Source organism: Engraulis encrasicolus, unplaced genomic scaffold (genome assembly GCF_034702125.1).
Source record: "Engraulis encrasicolus isolate BLACKSEA-1 unplaced genomic scaffold, IST_EnEncr_1.0 scaffold_130_np1212, whole genome shotgun sequence".
NCBI lineage: Eukaryota > Metazoa > Chordata > Actinopteri > Clupeiformes > Engraulidae > Engraulis > Engraulis encrasicolus.
Window position 1 is genome coordinate 45,924 of NW_026944801.1, and position 22,796 is coordinate 68,719.

The window sequence follows — 22,796 nt, forward strand, 5'->3', positions numbered from 1 at the left end:
AAAAAAATTTTTTTTTTTTAAACAAACGGGATCATCCCTATGTTCCCTGGGTCCTATGTTCCCCAGGTCCTATGTTACCCTCTACTGGGGAACTTAGGACCCTTTTTTCAAACAAGGGTCCTATGTTCCCCGCTGCTTCCAAGTAGACTGCTGCCACATGGCAAAGCGCATGTTGTTGTTGCATCTCTGACAGCTTAGGTTAAGGGATAGTTTTGGGAAGGGCACAATTTTAAAACTTGGAAACATACAATGTGGGGAACATAGAACCCTTTTTTTAGAAAAAGGGTCCTATGTTCCCCACTCCCATACAAAGACAGGGGAACATAGGACCCGAGGAACATAGGACCCGGGAAACATAGGTACGCTCCCAAACAAACACTGCCCCCATTACAATAACCAGGATCTCTCGGAAAAGACTGAAGAAAAGAAAAATCTCAGGTAGGCTACTGACATGTCCAGAGTAGTGTGAGTATTACAACTGCATGTTAAAAATGTCTGAACTTATCCCTTAATTTGGATTAAAGTAGTAGGAGCGCTGATTAGATAAAACCTTGGACATTAATTAATGCAAGTTGCACATATTAGGCGCGATCATAACCAAGCAGATTTTTTCTTGATCAAAATGAGATCTGCTTGGTCTTACAAAGGTGGGGTTGAATGTTTGGCAAACAAAATGGACAGAAATATTTGACATGATTTCCCGAGACATAACAAACGCCGCTTCCTACTTGAAGCAGCAAGTGAATTGCCTCACAAGCATGTGCACAACACCCACAATTCACGTCATATAGAGGGATGCCAATCAGGGTAGATTACCGACGGCATACCAGAGCAGTTGCTCTCACCTGGCAGCACCGCTGCTTAGCAAAAGAATTTGCGATGACTTAACACCATGTGACATTACTGCGGCGCAGAGGTCAATCCCATATGCCACGTCCTGGAGAGAAATTCTAACCAGGATGCTTCACGCGGCATGCAGTGGACATGCTCTCTGCCTAGCAAAAGCAGCACGGTTTCATCAAGAACAAGCTTATTAACTTTGTTGATGCATCAGAACCAATTTGGTCAAGTGCCAGGATAATCATTTTTTATTCAAAAGATTTTACTTACAGTTTAGTGGTTGGAAGTCAAAGTAAAAGAACAAAGCCAGCCAACAACTGAAAAAATGCTTTATATTTGTTTTTAATCCAGTTATTAAACCACAGATGCACGAACTTGGGGATTTGTCATTCCAACACACTTAGAAATAAAGCCATTTCACATGAGAGGCATCTTCATGGAGCTCAACATGCGCCTACAAATGAAAAAGTGTCTGCTCCAACCCTGAAAAAAAGCAAAAGGACATTTAGAAAAATACAGCCAATTCAATCGCAATAACATCCACTTTAGTTTCGCTGACAGAAGTAGCCTACCTGGTGCTAGTCCAGTTGTCGTCAGGGCCTTCTGCAACAGAGCGCAACATCCAGATGGTTTTCAAAACGCAGTCACCAGTCGGCAGAACGAAACACTGACCCACCCACGAGGTGCAGCCACCTGACAAATTAGGCACATATTATTGTAAAGAGCTTATTATACATAACTATACATAAAGGTGATGACTATTACCAGTGTTGGGCGAGTTACCCAAACACTGCATTACTGATTACATGTTACTGTCTTTTCAAAATGACCCCTTACACTACAATATTACTACCGGCATATTCAAAATGTAGGCCTAAGGCATTACAATACTTTTACATTACTTATGTTACTTTTGTCAAAAGAACTTAAGGCCTAAATATGGATCTGGCAATTTATTACAGTGCAGGCCTAAATCAAGCGCATGAGTTATGAGTTTTTCACCTAACCCAGGAGGTGTTTTTGGCAGCATGCAGACTAAAAACTACCAGGTTCAGCTTCTTTCTGACCCACCATACTGAATAGGCCCTACCACTAAAATCCATATCCTAATGCATTTGTAAGTTAAGTTATTTAGCATTGTAACTAAATAAATATTGCAGATTTTTTTCCCTGTAATGCCTTATACTACTGCATTACAGCTAAATGTACCACGTTACAGTAGCCTATTAGGCTACTTTTGTAATGCATTACTGCCCGACACTATTCATTACTTGACCAAACTTGCTGCTCACCCTCTTTCCACAACACGGAGAATGACACGGTAGGAGGTTGCACCCCAGCGCTGACGAAGCCAGTCAACGCCGCCTTTTGGATAGTCCCCACGGCCGTCTTGTACCATCCCTGTAGAGAGGAGTCCTTGGCGGTGAGTTGCATGTCGGAGCCCAGCTCGTTACGCCAATGGCCAGTAACATTACACGAACATTCCATCGGAGTAGCATCACACGACATTACCTGCGGAGAATACAAAGGAAACGTCATTAAGTAATTGTCCCACTTTTGAAAATATGGCCTTTATCTTTATGGCTAAACACAGCGTGGAAACATTAAAAATGACTGTCAAATGTGTGTGAATAAAATTTAATTACTCCCATACTTAGTTCAGTTCGTCACATCAAATTTGTTGAAGGACTAGCGGATTTAAATTAGGCCTACGCAGAATCATGAAATAAAAAAAATACATCAACAGCCTACCTCATGGGAAAGAGCCGCGGTGTGAAGATGAACCAGAACTGCACACAGCAAAGTCCAACGCGTATAACCATGTGCGAACGTCATTTTAGCAGTGTCTAGTCTACCAAATGTTCTTCTATGAGTTTCTTCTTCTTCTTCTATGAGTCTACCAAATGTTGTGCTGGGCCACTTTTTTATGCTGAGAGGTAGTTACACGAAGGGGCGTCACTAGAGGGGTGGCTTAGCCCCTATAGGTAAGATATTGCGGGCGTTAAGCGCGCTTCGAAATGTTTTTTAAGTGCACCTGCAAGGCTTTGTCTATCAATTCATTATTTTAAGAGCGTCATACCATGGGGAAACACCTCCCACCATTTCTATTGTTTTAAAAAATAGCTTTCATTATTGAACCCTCCTGTTACCCTCAGATTTGGGTAACATCCATGATCCTTTGGGTCAATTTGACCCCAGCCACTAAAATGTCTTCAAAATCAGTAGAAACCAAAACTTTGACACATGTCTATGTCTCAGATATTCAATGTTGTTCTGTTGCTGACATTAAAGTCCTTTACATAGGCCCTAGCCTACCTAGGCTATCTCCCAGCACCCCCCGCCCACACACACACACACACACACACCAAAAACTAGCCCATTACAAGGCGAAAATATGCAAAATAGCAATACACAATGTCAATGATTCATCTAAAACAAGTTAACAGATGTTGGAATTTCAGTTGTTTCACGGTCCGTGTATAGTTCATTCATTATTCTATTTTGGATATCACACGAGAAAGGAATAGGCCTAAGGACTCGTTTATGATGATTTAGCCAGTGGTGTAGTCTACGTAAAACGCAGGTATACGCACCCATTTCAAAATTTCAAGGATTACAGTATACCCACTTAAAATTGATTGATCCATTATTTACAATAGCACAAATATATACAGTACACATAAAAAATGCTCAAATATACAGTATACCCACTTCAAAAAGTAGACTACACCACTGGAGCCATCATCACAGTCCAAAGCATTCAGGCCTACTAGGTTAGGCTACATCACGACTGGTGTCAAGCAGCCCGCCCATATATTGTTGAACATGCAGCTACTCTGGACTTTACGGTCCCATTCACTTCAATTCATTTTTTCGCAGCCAGAACAGGTTTTACAGATTTCGGACTGTGCCGACGCCGCTGGTGTCGTGCGAGGAAAACAACAATTGTGTCGGACGCTACACCTGGTCATGGAACGACATGCGTAACAAGAATGATCATACTTGTGTCATTTCGAAGATAAAGAAAACCATTTTCACAATGGGACTTCTCATAGACCTGTTTTTGCATGTCTCTCATTTCTTTGCATGTTGACTGTGCAATCACCGTGACAAGTTAACAAGGTGCACGGCGCACAGCTGTATGCGTCCAAAAAAGAAGAATAACATTTCACGATGTACATCTGGAAATAATTCACATCAAAGTAAAGTGTTATTACATAGGGCACCATGGTAATCAATATGTGTGTAAGAACATGTGAAAAAAATAAATCGGTCAGTTTGTCAAAGAAGACACAAAAGATATGCACCACAATGCACAGTATGCACCACACCGTGCTTTTCAATTATATAAAGAACAAATACTGACGGCACAAATGTTTCTTCCCTCAATAATCCCACATGTCACATATCAATCAAGCAACTGAGCTAATGTGGCCACAAAGGGGCGGTATTGTACGCTGACACATTCGAAGTCCTACAACTCAGATACAGATAGGCCTACAGTCATGAATTACCTGACAAATTGCTGCTACTATTGCAGTGGGAGCGCTACACTAAGGAACTGTGTCCCATATCTGCCCCTTTCATATTCATGAACCACTCTTATTCTCTCATCACCAACCACAGCTGTGTGTGTGTGTGTGTGTGTGTGTGTGTGTGTGTGTGTGTGTGTGTGTGTGTGTGTGTGTGTGTGTGTGTGTGTGTTGGGGGGGATATAGGTGTCTACCTTCGGTTAAATGTATGTAATGTATGTGTGCTTTATGGTTAATGTGCAATGATGTGTGTACGGTCCTGTTTATTCTGTATTTATGTACAGTATGCATGCAACTGGACACCTTAAGAGACCAGTAGAAGAGACACCAGAGTCCCTCAAGAACCCCTGGTGTGGAGAGCACATGTTGCATGTTAGGGGCAGTGTGATGATGATGATTTTAGATCTGAAGCAGGCATTCTCATCTGCACTGTTCAATGAAGCTATTAACAAACAGGACACACAAACTCTGAAACCAACATGATCTCCAAAAATTCCGTGCTCCTGGACACGGATGTTAAGGACACAAAATCCGTGTCCAGGAGCACGGATTTTGCCAAAATTCCGTGCTCCTGGACACGGAATTGTTTTCCGTGCTCCTGGACACGGAATTGTTTGAAGTGTTTTCTATAGGCTATTTCCACAGTCTTGTGTTTTCTCAGGATTTTTCTAATTTCAAATATTTTGTCTAAAAAAAAAAAACATTTCTTACTGACAGGTTAGGGTTAGGGATTGTTTTGGTCTGGGCACAGCTAGTTTTCTTTCATTCATTATATGAGTTTGATAGCCTAGCAACCAACTGGAAAAGGTATTTCTCAAAAATGGTATTTCTTTAATGACAGGTTAAGGTTAGGGAATGTTTTGGTCAGGGCACAACTTAAATTGCTATAGCATTATTTTGTTTAGGATTAGCATTTGGTATGTATTTTCTAATGATAGAGTTAACACAGTGCTGTGGTAATAGCCTATAGAAAGCACTTTCGTGTGCCCATCACGGAAAACAATTCCGTGTCCAGGAGCACGATTCCGTGTCCAGGAGCACGGAATTTTGGCAAAATCCGTGCTCCTGGACACGGATTTCGTGTCCTTAACATCCGTGTCCAGGAGCACGGAATTTTTGGAGATCAGGCTGCTAAAACAGATGTTGTGCAATCGATATATACAGTACGTTTGGTGACTTTATCAGGCTGTTTTTGTTACTTAAAGGCAGGCCACATGAAAGAGAGCAGAGGGCCACATTTGGCCCATGGCCTTAGTTTGCCCACCCCTGTGCCCTGCATAGTTTAACGTATAATATTCAATCAATATAATGTGCTGTGTTGTGTGTTGAGTTCAGTTTGCATGGATATTCTATTTTAATGAATATTTGTAGTGAAGACTTAACCTTGCTGACCTTTTACTTTTTTGAGGAAAAAAACAAAACAAAACAAGTACTGTGTTCTATGATGTGCCTTTATTAACTCTGATGGTCTTGTATGGTGATTTCAGCCAACATGTGATTTCAACCAACATAAATGACACCTGAGGCAACACAATAGATCTTAGACAAAGAAACAGAACTTATAAGTAAGTTTTAACTTTAAAAATGTATTTCAATATGGAGACGCAGAATGGAGTCTGGCAATGGACAGATCCATGTGATGACTTTGAGCAAATGCACCGGTCACTCCTTCAGGTAGGCGGAAGAAAGCTGGAGAGGAAACATGAAGACGCATCATTTGTGTTGCATTATAGATATGTGTAATGCTCAACAAAGCAACCAATCATTTCACTTTTAAATGTTATATACTCTTCCAAACAATTAAACTGACTTGGTACAATCATTACAAAAAGAAAAACAACAGTGTAAAAGCACCAAATCTCAGTAATGGGATGGACAGAACAAGAGGGCATGATGATTTCAATTTTCAATGATCAGCTACTCTTTGAACTTTTAATCTTTCAACTATTTGTTGTAAAATTATTATTATTATTCATATTTGGAGTTGTGTGTAAGATATGGGCTATAAATGAACCTGTCTTGCGATGTCTGAGAAAAAGAAAAAAAAAAACCTCACATGTTGCTATGACGTCACCGTCAACCAGTTCTCCACCTCGCCGGTTCGAATCCAGGCAGAGTCTGCTCAAAAATGCTGAAAGTTTTCAAAGGCGGCTTCTGTGGATAATAATGCTTGAAAATTACTGATATGGTCCCAAATGCTTCCCATTTTCCTCCCTTTTTCTCTGTTCTTCTCTCCCTCCTCTTCTTCCCTTCTTTTTCTTTCTTCCCCCTTCTCCCCCCTTCTTCCCCATCTTACCTGGACGATTGTTCCCCAGCTTTCATGTTCACACTGGAATGAGGAACCATGTCAGCATCATCACTATCATCATTAGTAGGCCCAGTGATGAAGGAAATGAAATGAATTCCTTTGTAAATCAGGAAAAATCATGCCTTTTCAAACTGCCTCATTCTACAGAAACAGCAACATCACTGTAACACCATTGACAGGCGTGCATGCATTTTGCATGTGTGGTGTGGCTGTGCGCAGGGGCGGATTAAGAAATGATGGGCCCCTGGGCCAGACACTGTCTTGGCCCCCCATAAAACGCACCTTGACACACACAGCGCCCACAGCTAGCAGGTAATTGAACACTGCGATCCTGCTGCGTCTCTGAAGTAAATTTCACAATTTCACAATCACCACCTATGTAGAGGGCAGGGTGGAACTCAGTTACGTGACATGTACCACATCTGCCCTGTGCAGAGAGCGAACAGTGTAGAATGCAGCACTACGGGAAAAGATGAATTCATTAGAACTCGATACTCATCCAATGCATGTCTCTTATCTCTTTTCATGTTGACTGTGCGATCATGAACATGAAAAGAGATAAGAGACATGCAAAACCATGCCTATGAGAAATCCCATTGTAATACGATGTTCTTTAATTATCTTCAAAATGACACGCCACATATCATTCTTGTTAAGCAAGCCGTTCCATGACCATGTTTAGCACCCGAGACAATTGTTTTCCTCGCACGACGACAGCGGCGTCGGCATGGTCCGCAATCTGTAAAACTCCAAAAAAAATGAATTGAAGTGAATGGGACCGTAAAGTCCAGAATAGCTGCACACCGGAACGGCTCAAAAGACGGGAGTGCTAGACAGGCAGTTTAGGCCTCCCAAGACTGTAGCTGGGGTGGCGATTTGTTACAAGTGTTCTTTCTTTTTAATTTTCGCGTAGCCCCCCTACTGAGCCTAGAATCGCATCGCAACATCACTGTAACACCATTGACAGGCGTGCATGCATTTTGCATGTGTGGTGTGGCTGTGCGCAGGGGCGGATTAAGAAATGATGGGCCCCTGGGCCAGACACTGTCTTGGCCCCCCATAAAACGCACCTTGACACACACAGCGCCCACAGCTAGCAGGTAATTAAACACTGCGATCCTGCTTCGTCTCTGAAGTAAATTTCACAATCACCACCTATGTAGAGGGCAGGGTGAAACTGGTGAATTCATGAGAACTCAAGACGATACTCATCAAATGTCGACATTTCACAATCACCACCTATGTAGAGGGCAGGGTGAAACTGGTGAATTCATGAGAACTCAAGACGATACTCATCAAATGTCGACATTTCACAATCACCACCTATGTAGAGGGCAGGGTGAAACTCAGTTACGTGACGTGTACCACATGTACCCTGTGCAGGGAACCGTGTAGAATGCTGCACTACTGGAACAGGTGAATTCATGAGAAACTAGAATGGGCACTCGGTAGAGCGCAAACCTTCGCCTACGCCACTTATTTTTTTCTGGCCATCTTCAAAGTGTGGGGCATAACATTCTCCAAATTTTGGTGTTAGTTTCATTTAAATCGGACCGGAATATCGTAATATTGCATTTTTGGCCAAGTCTTGGGGCCTCATTTATAACGGGTGCGTACGCACAAAAGACTGCGCACGCCAAGTTCACCGCAAGGTTTGGTATTTATAGAAAAAGAACTTGGCGGTAAACATGCGCAGCTCCACGCAAAGTTTGACCCATGCGTAGGCACTAAACAAAAGACCAAACGCGGAAAGCGCGACCTCGGGAGGTAGCTGGAAGAACGACCCGAAATTGGTTGAAGAAAAAAATCAAAGGTCACGTGTCACGATAGCCACTTACATTAGTTAATCCAGTTCGCAACGAAAACGCGGTTGTTTGTTGTGTGGTAATGGTGGAAAATAATAAGTATCCATAGCCACATGCATGTAATAGACGCTTCAAATTGTACGTTTAGCCCTACGTTACATTTGGAAATACCCTACATTTTATTAACAATAACCACGGACCTTTCCAGTATCGGGCTATAATCGTATCGGTAGGCTAGGCTATAAAGTGTTCCGAGTCTGCAAGGAATTACGTCAACATTTAAGCCAGTTGCAGAATCATCTGCTCGAGTCCCAAGTGCATCTGTAATGGTTGATTTTCTCAGCCATACAGGCAAGCGCAAGTGCTAGGCCTACTGGACAGCTTCGTTTCTCTTGTTGCATGTCATTTCTTTTCCATGCGGTTATTCGTCATCAAAGCAGAGGTGTGCATTTGACAGCTGGCCTTATACACTGATAATGTACGTTTATAATACACACATTTAATAAATACAGACTAGAAAATGCCCATATGTCATGCTGTCTGTGGATATGTCGATCGACAGTTGGGGCGTCGCTTTGAACTGAAAGCAGACAGCTGCGCGCAGTGACCAACGGCAATTGTTGAAAAAAGTTTAAACCCGGTGCATATGAGGTGCGATGAGACAGCGAATAGATTTTCTACCGGTGAATTTCACATGGGGACATGTCATGTGAGATGTTTCCTTGACGCAGCTATTTTTCCCTTTGTTCACAACTCAATTAATACTAGCCTACATGTCCATGACTTGGCAGGTTCATGTCCATGCCATCCTTATTATTTTTTTTTTTTACTTCTGGTATAGCGTGGTTTTTGTCAACATAACCATCCACATGCTGCAATTCAAGGTTTTATTTTTGTAGCCTACGACTTCCCAAACTTAACCGCTCCACTTTGCCCAACGTTCTCTAGGCCTATCTAATAAAACTGTTTGCTCCACATGTGGTAAACAGGCTATCTCGTCTGCTTTCCGCACGCCGTCCACAGATATAAATATTCATTTTGGGCGTTTCACTGAATATTCATAGATAATTATGGGTGTGTCCACAGGTGCGCACGGTTGCCGCAACTTCAGAGTCAGTTGGGATTTATAAAGGGAAATCGACGTGGAACGTGCGTGCGCCATGCTTTATAAATCTGAATATTTTCTTGCGCACGCACATCCTGAGTTTCGTGCGTGCGCCATCTTTTGGCGCATTTCTTCCGCAAAGTTTTATAAATGAGGCCCTTCACCTCTTATTCAATTCAGCATGCACACGTTCTTCTGGCATATAGTGCTTGGCAAAGAAAAACGTTTTTGACCTTTTTGTGACCTTGACCTTGACCTTTGACCCAATCACTCCCAAAAAGTAATCGGTTGTTCCTTGGGTCATGACCAATCATCCCACTAAATGTCCGTTTTGACCTTTTCGTGACCTTGACCTTGACCTTTGACCCAATCACTCCCAAAAAGTAATTGATTGTTCCCTGGGTCATGACCAATCATCCCACTAAATTTCATAAAAATCGGCTCAATTTACGTTTTTTACCTTTTCGTGACCTTGGCCTGGACCTTTGACCCAATCACTCCCAAAAAGTAATCGATTGTTCCTTGGGTCATGACCAATCATCCCACTAAATTTAATAAAAATCGGCCCAATGTACGTTTTGACCTTTTCGTGACCTTGACCTTTGACCCAATCACTCCCAAAAACTAATCGATTCTTCCTTGGGTCATGACCAATCATCCCACTAAATTTAATAAAAATCGGCTCAGTTCTGTCTGAGTTATACAAAGTACAAACACACATTTTGACCTTGACCTTTGACCCAATCACTCCCAAAAAATAAGTCTTCCTTGGGTCATGACCAATCATCCCACAAAATTTCATAAAAATCGGCTCAGTTTTGACTGAGTTAGACGAAGTACAAACAAACAAACAGACAAACAAACAAACAGACATATTCACAAATAAATACACGGCTAAATACACGGCGGGCAAAACATAACCTTCTGACGAAGGTAATAATAATCAAAGACAATACTCATCAAATGTCGACATTTCTCAATCACCACCTATGTAGAGGGCATAAACCCATTGACTTGGCACCTGGAGCTGCATTACGCAACATTCAGGCTCATGAGATTTGAGACAACTTTATTAAAAATCTCTGTTTGTTTGAGATGAATGAACCCATTCTCATAAAAGATGAGGGTATTAGCGTTTAAATGCAACCCAGGGAATATTTGTTATGTGCTTCGGAAGCTGAGATATTTAGCCTAGGTTTTTATAGGATGAGGGCAGCTTTTCTTAAAAAGGGCTCAGGCATTCAGCACCCTTTTTTGCAGGGGCCTTAAGCCGGGCCTACACTGTGCGATATTTTCACTCGTGGGTCTTAAGCTTCTGCTCACACTGCACGATGGAATTTCACTGTTTAAAAGTTCACAACTCACGACTCACGTCCTCACACTACACACACACACACACACACACACACACACACACACACACACACACACACACACACACACACACACACACACACACACACACACACACACACACACACACCCCTTAACCTGGCCAGGTTATATGGTTGCCCTGTGTAGTATGACATCTGAGGTCTGGCTCTTGCTGTAGTCACACGCACACAAACTGACACACACACCTCTATTAAATCCTTGTTTGTTATTGTTTTTTCAGATTGAGAAATGCCCATTACAGTCCAGGAGCCTTGCTGCCTCCCGGGACCTCCTTCACAGTTGGCCTCCTCTGAGCTAGCTCCTGTCCTGACTCCTCCTCTGTGCTGGGCAGTGGCACCTCTTCCTCCTCCGCGATGGCTTCTTGCACCTCCTTCATACTGGGCTCTTCTCCATGCACACGTTCTCCTCCTCGCGGGTTTGTGGTGCCTCCTCCTCCATGCAGACCCCTTGGATCTCTTCCTCCATTCTGGCTTCTGGAACCTCCTTCATGCTGACCTGTGGCACTTCTCTAAACCTCTGCCCCCCAGCCAGACCGACCAGTGGTTCCTCCTCCTCCAAGTGCCCCCTGCGCTGACCACCTGCTCCATGCAGGATCCTTGCGTCCAAATTTCGCTTTTTCTGACCAATCTGCAGGCTAGCCAAATAACCGAGCTGTGGGAAAGCCCTCTTTCCTGTGCTCTTCTACTGCTGATACACCCTATGTGATACAGTATGCACAGTGACTTTTTGAGACTCCTAGACACTTTGGGACACTTGTTTTCACTTTTTTGACCTTTGTATGGCCTTTTTGCTCGGTGCCAAACAGCTATGGCACATGTGATGAACCACTCTTATTCTCTCATCACCAACCACAGCTGTGTGTGTGTGTGTGTGTGTGTGTGTGTGTGTGTTGGGGGGGATATAGGTGTCTACCTTCGGTTAAATGTATGTAATGTATGTGTGCTTTATGGTTAATGTGCAATGATGTGTGTACGGTCCTGTTTATTCTGTATTTATGTACAGTATGCATGCAACTGGACACCTTAAGAGTCCCTCAAGAACCCCTGGTGTGGAGAGCGCATGTTAGGGGCAGTGTGGTGATGATGATGACTTTAGATCTGAAGCAGGCATTCTCATCTGCACTGTTCGATGAAGCTATTCACAAACAGGACAGACAAACTCTGAAACAGATGTTGTGCAATCGATATATACAGTACGTTTGGTGACTTTATCAGGCTGTTTTTGTTACTTAAAGGCAGGCCACATGAAAGAGAGCAGAGGGCCACATTTGGCCCATGGCCTTAGTTTTCCCACCCCTGTGCCCTGCATAGTTTAATGTATAATATTCAATAAATATAATGTGTTGTGTTGTGTGTTGAGTTCAGTTTGCATGGATATTCTGTTTTAATGAATATTTGTAGTGAAGACTTAACCTTGCTGACCTTTTACTTTTTTGAGTAAAAAAAAAAAAAAAACAAGTACTGTGTTCTATGATGTGCCTTTATTAACTCTGATGGTCTTGAATGGTAATTTCAGCCAACATGTGATTTCAACCAACATAAATGACACCTGAGGCAACACAATAGATCTTAGACAAAGAAACATAACTTATAAGTAAGTTTTAACTTTAAAAATGTATTTCAATATGGAGACGCAGAATGGAGTCTGGCAATGGACAGATCCATGTGATGACTTTGAGCAAATGCACCGGTCACTCCTTCAGGTAGGTGGAAGAAAGCTGGAGAGGAAACATGAAGACGCATCATTAGTGTTGCATTATAATCTATGTGTAATGCTCAACAAATATAAAAAGTTCCAATCATTTCACTTTTAAATGTTAAATATTCTTCCAAACAATTAAACTGACTTGGTACAATCATTACAAAAAGAAAAACAACAGTGTAAAAGCACCAAATCTCAGTAATAGGATGGACAGAACAAGAGGGCATGATGATTTAAATTTTCAATGATCAGCTACTCTTTGAACTTTTAATCTTTCAACTATTTGTTGTAAAATTATTATTATTATTCATATTTGGAGTTATGTGTAAGATATGGGCTATAAATGAACCTGTCTTGCGATGTCTGAGAAAAAGAAAAAAAAAAACCTCACATGTTGCTATGACGTCACCGTCAATCAGTTCTCCACCTCGCCGGTTTGAACCCCGGCAGAGTCTGCTCAAAAATACCGAAAGTTTTCAAAGGCAGATTCTCTGGATAATAATGCTTGAAAATGACTGATATGGTCCCAAATGCTTCCAATTTTCCTCCCTTTTTCTCTTTTCTTCTCTCCCTCCTCTTCTTCCCTTCTTTTTCTTTCTTCCCCCTTCTTCCCCATCTTACCTGGACGATTGTTCCCCAGCTTTCATGTTCACACTGGAATGAGGAACCATGTCAGCATCATCACTATCATCATTAGTAGGCCCAGTGATGAAGGAAATGAAATGAATTCCTTTGTAAATCAGGAAAAATCATGCCTTTTCAAACTGCCTCATTCTACAGAAACAGCAACATCACTGTAACACCATTGACAGGCGTGCATGCATTTTGCATGTGTGGTGTGGCTGTGCGCAGGGGTGGATTAAGAAATGATGGCCCCCTGGGCCAGACACTGTCGTGGCCCCCCATAAAACGCACCTTGACACACACAGCGCCCACAGCTAGCAGGTAATTGAACACTGCGATCCTGCTGCGTCTCTGAAGTAAATTTCACAATCACCACCTATGTAGAGGGCAGGGTGGAACTCAGTTACGTAACGTGTACCACATGTGCCCTGTGCAGGGAACCGTGTAGAATGCTGCACTACTGAAACAGGTGAATTCATGAGAACTCAAAGACAATACTCATCCAATGCATGTCTCTTCTTCATCTCTTTTCATGCTGACTGTGCGATCATGAACATGAAAAGAGATAGGCCTAAGAGACATGCAAAACCATGCCTATGAGAAATCCCATTGTAATACGATGTTCTTTAATTATCTTCAAAATGACACGCCACATATCATTCTTGTTAAGCAAGCCGTTCCATGACCATGTTTAGCACCTGAGACAATTGTTTTCCTCGCACGACGACAGCGGCGTCGGACCGTAAAGTCCAGAATGCACACCGGAACGGCTCAAAAGACGGGAGTGCTAGACAGGCAGTTTAGGCCTCCCAAGACTGTAGCTGGGGTGGCGATTTGTTACAAGTGTTCTTTCTTTTTAATTTTCGCGTAGCCCCCCTACTGAGCCTAGAATCGCCTCTGCGTGCACGCATGAATCGGAGGTCTTCGGAATAATCATTTCAGTCAGATGGTTCTGGTTGTGTGCCACCGCAGTGAAAACGGTGGTCAATATTTTTTTGAGTTTGATGGCTACTGTCTAAAAAAGATGTGAGAAACTCGGCGTCAGCACTTGCTTATGGATTAAAGCATTGAAGAGAAGGTTGGCAACGTTAGGCATTTTTGTGATGTCAGTGTTATAATCGCTTTTTGTAATGGTTGCATAGTGATCATGGACTTGTGCAATTATGTAAGCTAAGCAAACAAGAGCACAACACACCAACATACCTTTATCTTATGCTATAGTTAAAACATGGGGAAATAAATCACGCACCCAACTGCATTCGCAAAACAAAAGTCTTGCATGGCACGGCGAGGATCACTTCTGACGTGTTTTTAAAAAAGTGTTCACAATAATGCTACGTAGCAAGTGCACCAACCAGCACTCAAAGTTCTGACAGGGCAAGCCAAGGATCTAGCAAATACCTGTACTAAAATGATATAGTAGCATTTTCCTAAAGCACTGTTATGGCCATTTCCAAAGCACTGTAATAATGATGCTCTGTCAGCGTAGCCTTATCTTTGCGTTTGGGTTTGTGTTCACTTAAAACATGCCTGGGTCCTCCCTGTCTCCCCAATATATGACTTGTTGCATGACCGGCACGGAATCCGGTGACGCTACTAGTGTGCGTCACGTCACAGCTGCGTGGGTAACATATAAGAGCGACGGGTCCTGCTCATCCATGACGAACAGTACACAAACGCAACACTACTTTATCCCACGGTAAGTGGATAAAGAGCTTCTGTTGATCACAAAACCACCTAGGTTCAGTGGAACACTAATTTAATGTCAGTAGACTGAGTTCTCGAGTTACGAACAAAGAGATCCCTTCTTTTCTACTCTAAGGAGCCGTCAATGAGCTCTGTTCAAAATACTGTGCGATCCCAGCTGGAAAGCGCATCTTACAGACCCGTCTTATAAAAACAGGTATGCCATCACAATCGCATACATCTGACAACAAGGTGCTTTGTCAATCATATCATCGTCTCGATTTTGGGGTTGTCACGAGAGTTACAGCAGATGATCTTATCACACAGCTGTAGCCTGTCTGAAATCTGAATGTTAATTATGAGTTTCACCGCCACGGCAAAACATACAGCGTCTCGCTGCCTCAACAGGTGATTGAGGACTGCGTTAGCCCCTCTGACAGGCTTTGGGATCAGAATACTGTAATTAAGACAATTTTCCCCCTTGCTCCCTCTCGAAGGAGTCAGCATTAGATTCCAGGACGGCGCTAAAGCCTCGAGTGAATTTGGGTTCAATAAGTCACTGTGAGTAGTAGTCAGACAAGGTTTAAGGCTAGAGATCCATTATAGCGTTACGTTATCGCAGCTCGACGTACTGGATGGCCCAGTGTCGACGCACTGCTACTACAGCTCGCGTGGCCCGGGAGTTATATACAGGAAGTACATCAATCTACATTTCTAGCCGTTTTTATTGATATAGCAAACCAACTGCCCCTAAATTACAGTTCAAAATGCTCTTACCAAACTCGGCACATGTGTTTTTTTCACACACAGCTTGGCCTTGTGTTGTTATGCTTGTGGTCGAAATCGAACATAATCATTTGAACCCAGGCATCATAAGCACATGCAACATGAATGCTTGTAGTCTATATTTTGTACATCCAAAAGTTCGATAGATGTCAAAAATCTACTTTTATGAGGGAAATGCATCTCCGTGATGACCACAGGTATCATGGGACATCTTCATGTGCTCAAAAGTCATTGGGTAACGCAGTCCGTCGGCCGCTGCTAATTTGCATAACTTTCAGGAGAGCTCAACGTTTTGACGTGCCACCGGACCCACGCTCGCCGTGCCGGAATCCCAACATGCATTGCGAGTCCAGTAACGACGATATGCCGCATTTCATTGAAAATGAATTGAATGCGTTGGTACGGCTTGCGTCAAACTGACAAATGGATGGGTACCGTTAGACTACAGTTGGTGTAACGGCATCCGCTATTATGGTAGCGAGAGGTGTCTCTCTAATGATGAAGGACTTTTACAGTAAAGCTTACTGGCGTGTGAGTGCGCCATGTTGTTCATGCAGTGGTTTCACCATCGCACGTCCAGGGCGACCATAGACACACAGGGGCTCCCCGGCACGGGAGAGACCTGGAGGCGGTGGCTACAGGTATACTGTACATGATAAGATGCTCTAGTGGTTAGAGTGCATCACTGGAGGGCAAGACAGCCGGTGGTAGGCTACTCAGCCCCTCCAGTTAAAGAGAGAACACATACACATCCACATTAAGGGCTCTGCATACTTCACGTGCGCACTTTGTCGCGAGTGGCGCGAGAACCATTAATGACGTCATCACTTGCGACAGACTATTCATACTTCAAAAGCGCCTTGCTCGCATTGTCGGAAGTGCCCTCTGCTGTTCATGAGAGAAACGGCAGTATTTTTCGCAACTCGCAGCGTGAGTTCTACTGATGTATAAAATAGAAAGCCAAACACGGCTGCTGTAGGGCTACTGAACGTCTGACTTGTGACTTACCACATTGAAACATATATTTTTTTTTGTTGTAGCCTACATTGCCAGATCATTCCTATGATTTTTGGCCCAGGCCCGAGCCCGAACCCGAACCCAAGCCAATTTCGGGTCGGGTCGGGCCTGAAATGTCACTCATTACGTTCGGGTAGGGTCGGGTTCGGCTTGGGTCGGGTTCGGCTTGGGTCGGGTTCGGCTTCTCTATCGTTGACAGTTTTTTTTTTTTTTTTTTAAATAAATAAATAGGCTATGTAGGCTGTGCGTTAATAATATTCCACGTCAGTTGATAATCCAGCAGTGCAGTGCCTGCTGCTAGAATGCACGCGCTTTCCCTCGCCTCTCCCTCCCATCACAGTGCGCTGAGGCATTTCGGCCGTGTTTTGGCCACGAGAGACGCGTGGTCTGCAAAAAACAGAGGTCGCCTCATCAACCCGACACATACTGTAGCCTAATAAACTCTTGCAATGGCAATTCAAGAACTCCTTCATTCCTGTTCTGCTGCTCGCGTCGTTGTTCTTCTTTGTCTCGCTGTCTCTCTCTGTGAAAGTGCCGCGCTAGATTTTTAAGGTCGTACTGCTGCTGTGGCTTATGGCCCAATGATCAGCCGGTCAAAATGACGGACGCCCTTAAAATTTTCCGCCAACTCTTAAAAAAAGCGTCAATGATGGATTATCGCTTAATGTAACCTCTGTGCACTGCAGTGCAGCATACACAGAAATATAAAAGATGGCCTGCATGTTTATACAGTCTATTTAACTTAGATTTCGTAACAAAATACTTTAATGGCTTTAATTTAAGGGCTTTGATTTGTTATCATAGATCACCCCTTCTTATACCTGTAAATAAAATTTGAAATTTCGGCCTTCCCTCGGGCTCGGGCCTACACATCCAATAATTAGTCGGCCTCGGGCCGGGCCCGGCCCAATTCCCATGGGCCCATGTCGGTTCGGGCTTGGATTTTTTTACCCGTTCTTACCTCTGATTCAGGGCACATGACAGAGTAGATACGATTTTAGCATTTTATGTCCCATTGGGTCCCAGTCATTCATATTCTGATCTCCAGCCCCACGAGCCGACCGGAAAGGGTGGAGACTTAGGTGCCCAATTATGTCACCCTAACATGGGGTCACGATTGTGTAAGGTTGTTCGGAGAGCCCTCAGGGGGCCCCACCTCTACTGAGAGATTCTCTCAGACAAGAAGAGAGATTTATAATTCACACCTAGACAGGCTGGTCCGGTAGGCTCATTCTGTGAGAGGTAGAATTCAGACGCAGTCGCCCTCTCCCAGCAGTGATCGAGACTGTACTAGGGGCGACAGCAGCATACACACACTTCATACTTGGTCATAAATGTCGTGTGTTCAAAGTATGGGGCACACTGAGACACTTTTCCCTAGCGTCCTGTTGTTCAGCTTCTTAGCTTCCTACGGGATCTTATAGACAGGGTTGAAGCCTTTCCCAATAGGAAAGTTTACCTTGCTGCATTTTCAGCCGGCCACTTAAGTTTTGTGTACAAGCCAGCAGGGTAGTACCCCTTGGAGGGTGTTTCAGGAAAGGCGTTACAGTGTAAAGGCCCTGTCTTACGCTGTACTAGGATCAGACTCCCCAGCAGCGATCTAAACATTTCTGGCCAATGCTACTCTAATAAGGGCTTTACATAGCGTGCATTCCCAGAGTGGGCTATATCTCCCATAGTGCAACACAGAGCGAAGTTAGAAAAAGAACGTTAGGTTACGACCGTAAACCCTTGGTTCTTTGATAACAGAGTGAGGTGTTTCACATATTTTTCCCTCCTTGCACTAGTTGTTAGGTGGGGAAGAAACCGTTAAGAATGCTGCGGGCACCCCAAGCGGGCGGAGCCCGACTGCGTCGACTGTCTGTCTTTGACAGACGTAATGTCATTGGAGCTTCCATAGATGGTCACGCGCTAAGCGGTCGTAACCTAACGTTCTCAATACCGATGCGACGCGCGCAACGCAACGCGAGTCTAGGCAACTTTTTGTCCAGTTAGGAGAATCCAACAACAGTGTGCCACCTTAGATCAATGTGAAAACAGACACTAGTCCGTGACTTTTGCAACAGAATGCATCAGTGAAGCAGGAATTCAGTTACTTAGGTTGGTTTATTATAGCCTGGCTCTCACGAGACCCCTAGTGCTTTGTGCATCTTCGTTACACTTCGTGAGCTCGCACAGGGGTCTGGAAGAGCCGTGCCCGTCCATTGGATAGTGTCAATGAGCCCGCCTCTATGCCTAGATCCAATCGTCGTGGAGTGAGGTGTTGACGGGTATGACGTAGCATCTTGCGCGACAACACTGTAGTGCTGCTAGCACACCCCACAGTCAGTGGCTAGCACAACAACGGCGGCCTGCATACTGTATGAACTCAGCGATTTCAAGTGTTATCAAAACTACCAAACATTCATTCTTTGAAAGAGGAACAGAAAACAAGGAATTAGTTGGTGGCAAGAACGTTCTCGCTCTTCTTCCAATGATCCACTGAAGGAGAATGAGCAGGTCTACAGCGCAGCGATGTTCAGTCCTCAACTGTTTACAAGACCAACTTTAAGTGGGGATTTTAGTCGAGAGGTCTATGCCACATATAAATGGTGAGTGAAAACCTCTTGGTTGTTTCTAACGTGTTTTGATGTGTGTGAAACTGACTGACATGGTAGGCTACAACTGTGAATGCCCCCATAGTGCCGGTAATTCAATATTGTACAAGCCTCATTTCCAGACCTCGCATGCTATGGTGACTGAGTGCTGTTGATCATAATATTATGCCAAGCACATTCAGGGCTAAGATTCTCGAAACCTTCGTTGCTAACTAACTTAGCAACTAACGACCCAGCTGCGACAAAATTGTTTCTGGAACACTTCGTTCGGACTTACAAAGTCCCAATGTTTACAAGTAATGTAGTTAGTCGTTCGTCCGATGTTGGTGCGAACGACGCAGGTGTTCCTGCAAAACGAAGTAGGGGCTGTTCGTTAGTACTACTGTCGGAATTGGAACGACTAGCATGGTTAGCTAGTTCACCTTTGTTTTGGGAAGCACGTCACTCTTGCTCGTGGTTTGGGGCGGGTTCAGGCAGAGTTCAAGCAACATCGATCGATTACTGCCACCAAGTGCACAAGCCTCCGACCCACACTACACCAAATGTCTAGTTATGTTACGAACAGAGCTGAAAAAAACCCCACCAACACAATATTCAAACAGGGGACAAAAATATTGTCCAAATATAGTAGGAAATTATATGTTTCACTATCGTACTTCACGAGCTCCGATCAATCAAAGCTGCGCCAAAAAAAAACGTTTGATTACCATCGGGATTTGAACCCACACCAAAAGCAGCATCTCGCATGAATGTAGATTATTTAATTGCTCACATATCTCCACACATAACAAAGCCAATAGCACATTTTGATTAAACTCCAACAAGCATAGGCTACATGGAAATACATGTAGCCTATAAGTTGCCATTGCGAAATGCGCTGTTCACTATTATTTTTAAAAGGCACCAGTGTGCGGTGATCCTTCTTGTAGGCCTATTCCTTGCATTGTAGGCTATGCCTTAGTCCACAAGAACTCCAAACTACATCGTAGGCTACAACAAGTTTAAAAAAATGGACATTATGCAACTGCCCTAGTATGTTGAAATAGTGCGTAATGTGAAGGCACTCGGAAAGGCGAGCGTGATGACAAGAATAGGACACTTCTTCGCGTTACTAGGTCTTATAGTATTCATATTCTTCTTTTCATTTCAATTCTACTATTGTAATACAAGTCTGTCACAAGTAGCCGGCCAATAGGCTACTGTTAAAGCAAATGTTGTTTCAGCAGTGAGCACACTCCAAATAGCGCCATGGCCCATGGCGCACAAAGTGCAGTGCAGTCAGGGGGATCAGAAAAAAACACAGCGCATCGTGTCATTCTTTCTCTATCTGTGTGAATTGGGCCATCGTTTTGTGTTTTTGTAAAATACAGGTGAAAAGCAATTTGACTTGGCCTTAATGTGACTGCGTGCGTGGCGAAGCAAAGACTCTCGGATGCCAGAGCTCCACAAGCGCGCCCAACAGCACGCGTGGATCGGCCACTTTACGCACACACAGAGAGGTTGGATAAACAGTTGCGCAGAGGAATAGGCACCTGCGTTTAATGTAGGCCTATCTTACTGAGGGAATCAAAATCTTGTCACACTGAAAATGCCTTCGCGCTTACCATTCACCGTCCATTGCTCTTCATTGATGGTGATGTGTAGACCGACATTTGGTTATTGCATTTAATGGGGTGGATTTTGGGGATATGATTGTGTTAACAGGTCTTTTCCGACGTTGAAGGACTTTGAATGTGCCATGTTTACAGACATTAACGGCCCCTTCCATAGGTCCCTTCCTGCGGGTCTTTATGTACAACGGCAATAATGGCAGTTCCACCCGCTTACGTTGCGCGTAAAGACGCGTGCAGACTGGAAAATTAAATAAACATTCTGATATGTTTTATTAATTCTCAAGCGTAATTTCAGTTATCATTTCAAACAGCATTAACTGTTCACTCTGTGTGGCCATGAACTGTTGAAAGTGTTGCATTGCCTATGAACGTGAGAATGACTTCGCTTGCCGTTCTGGAAAAAAGATGTGATGGGTGGTTATTATATAGGCCTAGGGCTATATTCACCGGGGATTGAACTCACGCCTCCGATAAGGAAAAGGCAAACGTGTATGAAATTCCGACATTTTAACCACTCACCCACCAATCGTGCTTCCATATTAGTGGTAGGCTATAGCCTACAATATTAAACATTATATGCAAAACCTACAAATAATACATGGTGGATTTTAATATCGCATTTGGTAACTGCAGTTGAAGAGGGGTGAAGTCGGGGACATGATTGTGTTGACAAAGATTTGTGGACTTTGATAGATGTATAGCCTGAATTTGACAGGCACTGTGTGGTACAGCGTCACTGCTTTGCGACAAATGCACCCGAGCTGAGGCGAGACACTCCGAGCATTTCCGACAACTTCATCGTGCGTCTGAACTTACTTGGTTGGAATTTCATCGGACTTACTTCGTACCTACATCGGACTTTGTTGGTTTGAGGCTTTCGAGAAATCATCGTTGTTGGTTAGTTGTTGTGTCGGACTTCGTTCGTACTTACTTGGTCCGAAGGCTAATTTTGGTCGGATTCGAGAAATTCACCCCTGACCAATTTGTTTATGCTAAGTTGCAAGTATGCAAACCCACCATGATGGCTTCCCCACAGACCTATACATATTGATATAGGTCTGTGGGCTTCCCCTTTTCACTTCCTGCCCTAGTTGTTAACCTGTTTCGATGGTATATAATGAAAACAGGGTGTGAGGCCTGTCACTCACCAGCTACTAGCAAGGACCCCAAGTCTCCCTTTCTGTCAGCAGTAAATTTAAAACTAAGTAATAGTAGCCTACTGCTGTTCAGGGCTAAGATTCTCGAAACCTTCGCTGCTAACTAACTTAGCAACTAACGACCCAGCTGCGACAAAATTGTTTCTGGAACACTTCGTTCGGACTTACAAAGTCCCAATGTTTACAAGTAATGTAGTTAGTCGTTCGTCCGATGTTGGTGCGAACGACGCAGGTGTTCCTGCAAAACGAAGTAGGGGCTGTTCGTTAGTACTACTGTCGGAATTGGAACGACTAGCATGGTTAGCTAGTTCACCTTTGTTTTGGGAAGCACGTCACTCTTGCTCGTGGTTTGGGGCGGGTTCAGGCAGAGTTCAAGCAACATCGATCGATTACTGCCACCAAGTGCACAAGCCTCCGACCCATACTACACCAAATGTCTAGTCATGTTACGAGGGCTGAAAAAAAACCCCACCAACACAATATTCAAATAGGGGATAAAAATATTGTCCAATATAGTAGGAAATTATATGTTCCACTATCGTGCTTCACGTGCTCCGATCAATCAAAGCTGCGCCAAAAAAAAACCGTTTGATTACCATCGGAACCATTTGAACCCACACCAAAAGCAG

General features: G+C 43.6%; 1 protein-coding gene across 1 annotated transcript; it reads right to left on the bottom strand.

Moving 5' to 3' along the window:
• Positions 1 to 1,283: 1,283 nt before the first annotated feature.
• Positions 1,284 to 11,475, bottom strand: LOC134442232 (avidin-related protein 3-like). Its single transcript, XM_063192480.1, has 4 exons — positions 11,365 to 11,475; positions 2,133 to 2,352; positions 1,413 to 1,533; positions 1,284 to 1,323 (listed from the first exon to the last, which is right to left on the bottom strand). Exons 1-4 carry the CDS (start codon positions 11,473 to 11,475, stop codon positions 1,284 to 1,286), a joined length of 492 nt encoding a protein of 163 aa, XP_063048550.1.
• Between the last annotated feature and the right edge of the window lie 11,321 nt (positions 11,476 to 22,796).